The following is an 11,886-nucleotide window of genomic DNA, read 5'->3' on the forward strand; positions in this document are numbered from 1 at the left end:
CATGAACTAAGAAAGGAAGAGATAGTATATTTGTTGTTGTTGACAGGTTTTCCTAGATGGCACATTTTATTCCTTGTCACAAAACAGATGATGCTACACATGTGTCAGACTTATTTTTTAAAGAAGTGGTAAGACTTCATGGCATCCCTAAAACAATTGTTTCTGACAGAGATGTCAAATTCCTTAGCCACTTTTGGAAGGTATTGTGGGGTAAGCTTGGTACGAAATTACTTTATTCCACTACATGTCACCCCCAAACCGATGGCCAAACTGAGGTAGTTAATCGAATATTAGGAACCTTATTACGATCTGTTGTGGGAAAGAACATTAGGAATTGGGAAGAATGTCTACCATTTGTTGAATTTGCTTATAATAGATCTATTCATTCTACAACTGGTTATTCTCCATTTGAACTTGTTTATGGTTTTAACCCACTAACAGTACTTGATCTTGCGCCATTACCACTAGAACATATTATTAATTTAGATGGCGAACAGAAAGCTGAGTTGGTGAAATCCTTACACGAGAAGGCTTCGCAACGAATAGCCAAAACAAATGACATCAGCACCAACAAAGCAAACAAGGGGCACAAACGGGTTGTCCTTAAACCCAGAGATTTGGTTTGGGTCCATATGAAGAAAGAACAATTTCCTACAAAAAGGAAGACTAAGTTGGACCCAAGGGGCTATGGGCCTTTCCAAGTACTCGAGTGGATCAACGATAATGCTTACAAAATTGATCTACCCTGTGAGTACAATGTAAGTTCTACTTTTAATGTGGCTGACTTATCTCCATTTGATATTTCAGATTCGAGGATGAATCTTTTTGAGGAATGGGGGAATGATACAAGTTGCAAAGGCCCAACTCAAGCTCAAGAACGTGATGGGCTCAAATTACCACAGGGCCCAATAACGAGGTCAAAGGCCAAGAAAATGCGTTCAAAAATAAATGGAACCATTCAAGAATTTATTAGCAAGGCCTTAGATGCATACACGAAAGAAAAAGAAAATCAAGATTCACTTTCTTGTTTTCAAGAAAATCAAGAAACCGAATCTTGGTCCAATTTTGCTGTTTTGAATGATTCCAAGAATCAAGAAAATCAAGATTTCAAATCTTGGAAATCTTGGCCCAAGAAACTGAATCTTGCAGCAAAGGTGCATTGGATCTCCGTTACGAGTATCAACGAACCAATTTCGGTAGGAAACAGACTACAAGCCCAAGTTCTTGAAGGCAAGGCCCAATAAGATGTCCAAGCCCAAATCAAGGTCAAAGTGGCCCAATTTGTAAAATTCTAATTCTTTAAATACCTAGTTTAATTTTAGACTTTGGGATTATTATATATGTAAAAATTCAGCCCAAGCAGCCCATTAAATGCTTTGAACGATTCCAAGAATCAAGAAAATCAAGATTTCAAATCTTGGAAATCTTGGTCCAAGAAACTGAATCTTGCAGCAAAGGTGCATTGGATCTCCGTTAAGAGTATCAACGAAACAATTTCGGTAGGAAACAGACTACAAGCCCAAGTTCTTGAAGGCAAGGCTCAATAAGATGTCCAAGCCCAAATCAAGGTCAAAGTGGCCCAATTTGTAAAATTCTAATTCTTTAAATACCTAGTTTAATTTTAGACTTTGGGATTATTATATATGTAAAAATTCAGCCCAAGCAACCTATTAAATGCTTTGAACGATTCCAAGAATCAAGAAAATCAAGATTTCAAATCTTGGAAATCTTGGTCCAAGAAATTGAATCTTGCAGCAAAGGTGCATTGGATCTCCGTTACGAGTATCAACGAACCAATTTCGGTAGGAAACAGACTACAAGCCCAAGTTCTTGAAGGCAAAGCCCAATAAGATGTCCAAGCCCAAATCAAGGTCAAAGTGGCCCAATTTGTAAAATTCTAATTCTTTAAATACCTAGTTTAATTTTAGACTTTAGGATTATTATATATGTAAAAATTCAGCCCAAGCAGCCCATTAAATGCCTTGGTCGAATTTTCCCTCCAAATTTAATAATTAGGTTTTTTTTTTAGTTTTCCTAATGAGATTAGGAAATTAGATAAAAGGCCTATAAATAGGCATGGCCGGCCACATTGTTACATAACTTAAAGAATACATTGAAATCAGATTGCTTTTGTTTGCAAATTCTCTTGAGTTTTTTCTCTAAGAATTTTCTCTTGAGTTTTCTTTAGAAGTAGTTTTAACAATCTTTTTGATTGTGGGAGCCATCTTTAGCCTTCTTCTTGCCATTGTTCTTCATTAGAGGGGAGATTAGAGCCGTTTGAAGGGAGTTGTGAAATCTTTCTCGATTTCAAGGCTTCTTAGGACTTTATCTTTATTTTTCTTGTTGTTCAATCTTTTTAATTTTTTGCTTGTGTCAGTTTTGTTAGCTAACTTGTTTGCTGTTCTTGTTGCGTTTCAGCCATTCCCAAAGTTCAAAATCTATCTTGCAACAATCTTTGGCATCAAGAAAACGTTCTCCAATCTTCAATTTCAATTGATCTTGCCGCCCCAATTCTCTATTTTCTGATTCAATCGATTTGCTGGATTTTTAAAAATTAACTTGCTGTTTTGTGTTATTCTTTTCAAATTCGACAGATTGGATCCTACCTTGAATGCGATCCAGTGTTCTTGGCTTCCAAGATTAGTCATCTCTAAGGGCGTTTGATTCTTGCTGTTCATTTATTGATTTGGGAATTTTGTTTTCAAATCTAACCGAATCTCATATTAATTCTCTTTTTAAATTTCAGATCTAAGCGTCTAAAGCTTTCATAGGATTTTCCCGTGACTTGACAACTCGATCTTGGTCCACGCGCAACCCCTATCAAGGTGTATGATGGTGAAAAAGGAAAGATTGGCAAAGATATTAAAGATTTTTTAGTTACAAGAAGATGTTGCCAAGTTAAAGTATGCCCAGTTTGTCCAGTTAAGGTATAAGTTACATACGAACAAGATAGTTAGGATGGAACAATGGGTCAAATCAAATATATGAAAAGATTTTAGATTCTAGGATACGCTTCTCTACAACTGTAAGCCACTAATAAGAGTAACCTTGAAAATTAATGACGCGTGTCAAGTTCTAATAGAAGAGCATGGGTTTTCTCTATAAAATATTGTAACTTAGTTTAGAAGGAAATAAGTTATCTTCTCCCTTCTATTCGATAACAACCAATGATGCCTAGCTCTAGAAGTTGATAAGAAATTTCTTGTTAAGCTAAAACTAAAGATCAAAATTAATGTATAAGATGGTTTCCTCACCCGGGGTAAGTATTCTAAACTTACATATGGCTTTCTACGATAGTAAGCTAGCCTATGTTTGTAAATGAAAAGATATAGGGGTAAAGTGTAACAACCTATTTTCTAATGGTGTTAGAAATAGTGGTTTTGGGACCACAATTCTAACGTGTGAGTCCATAAATATTAATTATGTAATATATTTATTAATTATATAATATTTATGAAGTCATTAGTGTCATATTAGGATATCGTTTAGAAATTTTGATGTTTGGTTAGTTAATTAATGAAAAAGGATTAAATCGTAAAAGTTGGAAAAGTTTATTGCTATTGATTTTTTTCTTTTCTTAGCTAAATGGCCTAAATGGTTAAAGTTTGAGGATTTATGTTGTAATTAGACCATAACTTAGTAGTGTGGATAGTTAATGGAAGAAATGAATTAAAATTTGGTGCCTTATAATATTTTAATTAAACTAAACAAAAGATAAAATAATAAAAACAAAAGAAAGTAACATTCATCTTCTTCATTCTCCCATTTTTCAACCGAGCACCCTTGTTGCTAAACCTCTAAGCTTCAACATTGTCTCTATGCTTGCATGTAAGTGTTTTCTTGGTCCGTTTTTCATTAATTTTGTATTTTTGTGATCGTTGTATTGATATCTAGCTAGAATAGGGGTTATTTTGCAAAACTGTCAAAGTTTATAAAGTTTTCCATTGATGTCCTTGAATTTTTCTTGATGTTTATTCTTGAGTTTGAAGCTTGATGATGATTTTGGTCTAGTTTGTAAAGTAATTTTGATTAGTTTTCATGTTTAGGGATTAAAGTGAAAATAAGTTAAATTAGACATGGTTTTCGTGGAAAATTTCAGCATGGAAGGACTATTTTTGGGTGTTAATGAATTCGACACATGGGTATAGGGATTGATTGTGAAAATAATCTTGTTTTGGTCTTAGGGACCAAATTGATTAAAGTGTAAAAGTTTAGGGAAATTGAAAAAAATTGTAAATAGGAGAAAATTTGTATTAAATTGAATATTGCATGAGGTTGAAGCTAATAATTTGAAATAAACTACTTTATAGATCAAGAACCAGTAGATAATCGTGGAAAAGGGAAAGTTACTAAATAGTCCCTGAATTTGGCTATTTTTGCAGTTTAGCCCTAGTAAGTTCATGCGGTTTAATTTAGTATAATTTGCAATGTTATATTGACTTGTGAATTATGATTTGTTTAAAAATTATATATATACAATGTATTATTCATAAAGTTTATTCAAGATGGGAAATGTAATTGATTTGTAAGGTATTATGCGGTTTTGTGTATTGAGCCCAGATGAACATAGGATAGGATACAATTGGCATGCCAATAGGTTATATTGCGTGTTGTATGGGATTGGCTTGTGATGAGATGATGACTCTTGACTTGTTATTATCCACTGAATATATCGGAGTCAAGCATTTGTTGCAGACTATCGTGTTATATTTACAGTGATTCTGATGTGTTACTAGGGGTAGATGTAAAGCCTATGGGCTAGGCACTTGGTGCCTAGACGTGTTCTTGGTTGGTTTAGCTCGTTTGAGCTTTCTAACGTGTCTTGGGTGGATAACTACATATCCGTATCTGTTTATGTCGTTCTTTGGGAAGATTTTCAATGGTTAAATGACTAGTTCTTGAATTATATAAACGTTTACATGATTTTTCAATATTATAGCGTGACTTGATATCGAATGATCTTGTATGATTGATCAAATTGGGCAACTTATATATATATACAAAACTTACATGTTGATTAGTTGTGGTTGACAGGATTAATGTTTATTAACATTGTTATTATATGATTTGCTATGTTTATACGATAAATTTTATCATTTCGACCTGTGAACTTACTAAGCTTTATTGAAGGTTACTCGTGCCGTTTTCCTTGTAGATATCGTTTTGTGGAATCGAGCGATAGGATCAACTTGAAGATTACACTATCCAGCTACCTTTGGTAGATTTTGAAATTGTTTATTTTGGGAATATATGACATGTAATGGAAGTAACTTGTATATATATAGGTAGTTACTTCAAGTGATATGTTTTATGCTAGTGTGATAGTTGCATACTTATTGTTATGTACATCCTTGTTTGGTCTTGTAAATGTCTATATGTATGTGCATTTGGCTATTAGGTTGGTGCTTCATGCATGTGGTTAAAACATGGTAGAATTGAATGTGAAAGGTATGGATGAATTGATATATTTGGCATGTGTAAAAGGTAGGAACATGTAGTCTTTGAATGTGAATTGGTTGGTGTATAAAATGTGGTGCTAATGAGGGCATATTGGTTAGACACTTAGGTTAAATGTTTTGGTATGTTTTAAGCTTGTTTGAATGTGTTTTGAAGGCATGTGAATGATTGATTTTGATTTGGCTTGGCATCAATGGGTAATGTTTTAGCTTGGCATGTGAATGAATGGAAATATCTTTCCTTGTTTTAAAAATTTTTAGAATTAGAACTAAATTGACAAATTTTGTAAATGTTGAGGGTTAATTTTATTAAATTTTTAGAATTTGAACTAAAATGTAAATTTTGTAAACATTAAGAGCTAAATTTGTTAAATTTTTTATATTTAGAATCAAATTGATAGAACGTGTAAACATTAGAGGGCTAAATTTGTTATTAGGTCAATAAAAAAATTCCATGTCAGCTTTTCATCACTCATCTAACGGGAGAGTGACTAAAATATTTGATTTCAGAAAGTTAATTGGCTAAATCAAAAAATTAATAGTTGGGTGACAAAAAAAACTAATGACGTAATTGGGTGACTATTTTTGTAGCCTTTTAAATTTTGCTCACAAAATAGGGCCACCTTTTATTATGCCATTAGGCCCATTTGAAGAAAGAAGAAACCAGTCCCAGCCCACGAATCAGTACTGGAACACAGAATTTGGAAATGTGAAGTACTGCCCACACCATAAATACCATACCCAAGAAGCAATCCGGAAATCAATTTTTGAATTTTGAATTTTGAATTTAAACAGAAGCTTTGGGAGAGGAGAAGAATCGAGAAAAATGGCAACAACATCGAAGAACATGAATGTTTTCTACAGGCAGAAGAAGAAAAGCACTACCTCTACCGGAAAAAAATCAACTAAAAGCCCATCTCCCAAACACGCCGCTACTTTCGGTTCCGATATCACCCAACCCCCTGGTCTTGTTTCTCATGGCGGTTCACTCGATCTCAAAGGTCACTCTCTTTTCCTTTTCTTTCTGGAAATGGATATTTACAAAAAGCTAAAATTATTGTTTCTTTTCTTTGAGGGGAACAGATGATTTTGATGAACAAGAGCAAGTGTTAAGGCAATTTGATATGAACATGGCATACGGGCCGTGTGTGGGGATAACGCGGCTGGATCGGTGGGAAAGAGCTCAAAGAATGGGGCTAAACCCTCCTAAAGAGATTGAAAGCCTTTTGAAAGGTGGGAAAGTGAAGTTAGAAAGTTTATTTGATGGTCGTGTTTAGTTAATTAGCAGGTAGCATAATAGTAGTATTATGTATGTTTAGCTGAAATCAGACAGCTTCTGGCTGTGCTTCTGGTTGGGTGTTTTTAAATGTTGTGATGAACCTGGAAAGTTGTTTTGGTCTTAATCAATGTGGGATTTTATGAAATTTGCACTAGCAAATTGCTTGTTGTAGTATGAGTGAGTTATTTGGCTGTTCCAAGCTCGGATTCTAAATCCCCTTTGCTAATAACTCCTTGGTGAATGAAAATTGATCTTAGTTGCTTAGCTTTTGAAACTCACGTCTGCAGGTTGATATTTGATGGGGGAATTCAGACCATTTTTTCAAGGAAGATAAATTGAAATCTCTGACTTGTTACAATTACTCATTTACAATAGTTTTCAAACTCTAAGAAACTCAAGTAAAACCATTGCTAAAAATTATGTTATCCCGACATACACAAGTGTTGTCTATTTATGAGCAAAACATTTGAATCGAAGCAGAAAGGCTTCCATTTTGAATTTCGAATGAAGGACTCTATATCCAAGTAAAATCAGTCAGCTTTGTCTGTAAAGGATTAAAGATAAGGACACAATGCATGGGATAAGGATATGCCGATCCTTCCTCCTTCATCTGAGAATCATTTGCCGACTGAGTATCATGCCATGGTGGACTAAGCCAAAAACACCATCCCGCAACTGCTCTTAAACTGTCCTTAACAACCATCTCAAGTGTTGTCCCAACCACCTGTCCAAAGTGATGTTTGAACAATGAATGTAAGATGTTGTCCTAACTGACTGTCCTAAGAGATGTTTGGAGAGTGTAACATAAAAGTATTGGACAGTTAAGAAGACCTCAACAATATTTTATAATGCACTGCATTATATAGTAGAGTGTTTCAAGTAACTTCGCATGTTTACCGAGGCCATTCCCCATTTATGATCTTCCTACGAGACCCCAAAATCTCATCCATTGAACTTTTCGTCGTATGAGACAAAAATCATCCTTCTCGCAAAATACTTCCATTTACATCTTAAATTCCAAAATATCTAAAGAAGAATTACAGTATTAATACGGTGCATGCACTTGCAAGGAAAACCAGAATCTCAACTGTCTCTCTTCCTATGTAGGTTTTTATTATATTCTTCTTTTATATAAACTCTTCAATGAAAACGAGGTCAAGTCAATTAAACTATTATTAGATATCCTCAATTACCATGGAAGATCACACTCAAGACGTCTCACATGGGATTGTTTTGTTGCTCTACTTTGGTTGTTTTCTAATACCAAAGATTCTAGGTGGTTTTATCAGAATATATTGGTCTCTATTTACCCAAAATATATGAAGCATAAATAAACCCAAAGCTTTTCTCAGTTGATTTAAAGTGAGTTTTATAGTTATTTACAAGAACGAAAAGGGGTCATCCACCAAGTCATTACTTGTTCAAAAATAGTCATTCTCTTTATTGGTTGAGGCGAAGGCGGGAAAGTATAAATTTAATGCATTTCAAGCTGGAGGTCACCAATGGTGAGTGCTGACACTTATTAAACTTTCATATAATTGCATCACTCTCTAGTTCCATTATTATTTTATATATGTATTGTAACAGGAGATTGGTACTTTATCCGAGTGGAAACAATAAGAGAAATGGAAATGGTTACATCTCCTTATACTTGGAAATTGAAAACACGAACAATATCTCTCTTAATTGGTCAGTTAATGTCGATTTTAAGTTATTTGTGTTCGACCAGATTGGGGACCATTACTTGGCCATTAAAGGTTGCTTGCTACCCTTTAGTATGGGGTTTTATTTTAATTCTATATAATATGTTATTGCGTTTGGTGTTCTATATATTTTATTTGGCTATTATATACAGGAATTCAATGGTTATCCTAAAAGAGATTCCAGGTGCAAGGATACACATTTATCTGTATTTCTGGAGCTATCTGAGCCCCATATCAACTTCCACCCAAGCTTGAAGTATTTGTGAAATACAAGCCAGGACTGAGGAACCAACTCAAATCTGATCACTTGGAAATGATATGTAAACTCCATATCTCTAACTTTCTTCATTTTTTTTCTCTATTGCTGGCTTGTAATTTATAGTAAATAGAAATTTTAACTGAAAAAATTCTCTTATATAAATAAGGAAATTATGTCTTAAATTTTACTTTTTTTCAAAGGCATAAACATTAATTTAGCCTTTTTTAACTTTTACTCATTTTGTCAATCCTAATTTTTTTTATCACTTTTATGCTCAATTTTTAAAATTTAGTTAATTTGCTTTATTTTGAATGAAGGATTTGACTAAACCATTAAGTTTTTAATGATATTGACGTGACAACTCATATGGTATTTTATATTCACTTCGCTAACAACACAAATAACTTTTTTAGAATAACTTTTTTAAAATTTATTAAATATTTTAAGTGAATCGATTGTAACAATTGTAATATCAAATTTAATTAGAATGAATATTGTTTAATTGTAGATGATCGGTTTCAATTATTTACTCTTATCTATATAAACTTTTGTGATTATCATATTTACAAAAAAAGGGTTGATTTAGTTAACAAAATGTATAGATTTTCTTTTCAATAGTATCGAAATTTAATTTTGTTGCCATATATATGTTATTATGTTTAGCATTCTATAAAACGTTCTTTAGCTACTATAGTATAGGCTCTTTAACTATTTTTTTTCTTTTTACAAATTTCTTACAAGTGAAAACCAGTTTACTTATTCCCAAACACGAGGGATGTATGGTGAAACATAGTGTTATGAGTTAAATGGAATTCTAACCGAATGAATGAAAAATAGGTAAATGAATAAGCTAAAAGAGAATTTAACATGGTAATTATGTTAATTATGTTAGAATAGAACTAGACTACTAGAGATGATAAGACTTAAATTATGTTAAGTGCACTTAATCACGGAAATCAAGAGAGTTAATAGAATTATCTAACTTTTCCATTAATCCTTGTTTCAAGCTTAAGTATAAAAGGATAACGGTGGTCTTTCTAAATACTTTTACATTTTCTTGTTCTTCCTTGATTTCCACTAAAAACTCTTTAAAAACTTAAGTTTAGAAAACCTTTTCGAAGTAAGGTTCATAGTATTCAGCTAACTTCTACGTTAGTATCAGGTCACTAGTAATTACTGATGAACCCTAGGTTACCCTCTAAGTCATTTCTGTGTTTCTCATTCTGCATGCATAAATGTTAGAATAGTATGTGAGGAATGAAATTTCTTGATTTTAAATTAAGTGTTGTTGATTCTTGCATTTATGATCAGATTTGATCGATTGATGATATGATATGTTTAATTATCTTTATTTTAACTTAAGAAGTTAATAAAGGTCCAACTGATAAAGTCAAATGATTTGCTTTATAGACTTGTGCTAGAGTTTTTGGTGAGTTCCTTCTTACTTTCGTGTGTTGTATGCGATCCCGACCACATCATGTTTCGATACAACTCGACGACCTCAGAATTGGCCTAAGCTCGAGGGGCCCAAGTGCAAAATGAAGTTTTTAATTTCAGTTTGTTAATTTGGCTACTGGAAAAATAAGGACTTTGATTCATTAATTTTTAGTTATTTTAGTTTGTGTTTTAATTATGTCATAGTTTGGACATCATTAATATGTCTGCATTTAATAAAGTCATGCATTATGTAACTTTCATGTTAGTTAAGTTTGCATCATTAAATTAAGTCATGTTAGTTTAATTATGTAACTTTCATGTTAGTTAAGTTTGCATCATTAAATTAAGTCATGCATTAACTCATTTGTTCATTTAGTTTACATCTTTATTAAATTATGCATTTAAACATCTTAGTTTATTTAGTTGCTGGAATAATTATTGTTGCATGAGTTATAAGTTTATTAAATTAAGTTAAGTGTTTAATGTGTTTAATATGAGTTTAAAATGTGATTAATGTGTTTGATTTAATGTGTTTGATTACAGGTGTCTTTTCAGCTAGAAACCGTTACATTCAAGGGTTGTTACAAATTGATTAAAGTGACTTTTCAAGTAGAAATCAGTTACATACAAAGGGAGCATTATATATCATTAAAATGAGCTGTTATATCATTAAAAGGAGAGCATTACACCTCCTTAAATTGGCAGCAGCCTTTTCTTATTCCATAATTGATTGTTGCTTAAATGGTCACTCCATGAGCCAAAATATCATGAATTACTGTTGGTGTCTATTTGGCTAACCAAAGAAGAATTTACAGCTTATTTTAAACTCTTGGGCTGCTCAAGAATGAAACTTAAGCATTCAAGTTTATTAAGTTAGCTGAATTAAGAACATTAAAGCTTATTGATATTTGCTGTTATTTAGGCCTAGAATTTCAAGAGTTTGAGCTTAGTAATTGAGTTTTTTTTTCAGCTAATTATTAGCTTATTTAACCTGAATATTTGTAACTTTTCAGCTAGGCCTTATCTAGCATTATAAATACTTGTAATTAGCTCATTGTAAAGAACCTTTTGCTGAATTTATGCTAAATTTGAGTATTGTGAGTTATCCAATTCTCTTTGATTTTTTTGGAACTGATCTGACTTATCAAGCATAGCTTGTGGCGTCTATCTTTTCCTTTTTTGCCGAACTTATCACTTTTGAGTGTGGCGTTCGTATACCTTTAGTTCCTATCACAATTGATAGCGGGTCAAGGTTTTTCCATTGTTTTCTTAAACCGTAAATCACCTAAGAGCCATTTGAGATTCGGGTCAACAATCCAATATTGTTGGTTCTTTTTCGGCCTTAGTCAAAATTATCCGTTATCTTTGCTTAACCATTCTGTTACCTTATTTTAAACCCATTTCTTTCATTCTTCAGCCTTTTTTTTGTTTAAAAACTTAGTTCATTTCTAAACGAATCAATTCTACTCAAATTCACGATTGGGCATCAAATGACTCGAATCATTCTGAAACGAGTTCGTATCAATAATTTTCTCGTAAGGTAAGTAATCTTCCTCTATAATGGATGAATGATTATGTGTAGGTAATGGTTATCCAAAGTCTTTAGTCTGAGTGCATTATTTTTGTGATATAAAGTAAGTGTCATTCTTCATGCTTAAGTCACTACCATCCGCTTTTGATATATTTAATATGATATGAAGTGATAGAGATGAGGAGATATGTTTGTGCAACCTCCGGTAGAACAACTATATT

General features: G+C 32.8%; 1 protein-coding gene across 1 annotated transcript; it reads left to right on the forward strand.

Moving 5' to 3' along the window:
- The first annotated feature begins 6,111 nt into the window (after positions 1–6,111).
- Positions 6,112–6,999, forward strand: LOC107913572 (uncharacterized). The gene is made up of 2 exons (XM_016842207.2): positions 6,112–6,457; positions 6,540–6,999. Exons 1-2 carry the CDS (start codon positions 6,283–6,285, stop codon positions 6,731–6,733), a joined length of 369 nt encoding a protein of 122 aa, XP_016697696.2. The 5' UTR covers positions 6,112–6,282; the 3' UTR covers positions 6,734–6,999.
- Positions 7,000–11,886: the final 4,887 nt, after the last annotated feature.

The sequence above is a fragment of the Gossypium hirsutum genome, chromosome D11, assembly GCF_007990345.1.
Source record: "Gossypium hirsutum isolate 1008001.06 chromosome D11, Gossypium_hirsutum_v2.1, whole genome shotgun sequence".
Taxonomy (NCBI): Eukaryota; Viridiplantae; Streptophyta; class Magnoliopsida; order Malvales; family Malvaceae; genus Gossypium; species Gossypium hirsutum.

Coding starts and splice junctions, on each gene's coding strand:
- LOC107913572 (XM_016842207.2), top strand. CDS start 6,283: ATGGCAACAACATCGAAGAACATGAATGTTTTCTACAGGCAGAAGAAG. Junction 6,458..6,539: donor CGGTTCACTCGATCTCAAAG/GTCACTCTCTTT, acceptor TGAGGGGAACAG/ATGATTTTGATGAACAAGAG.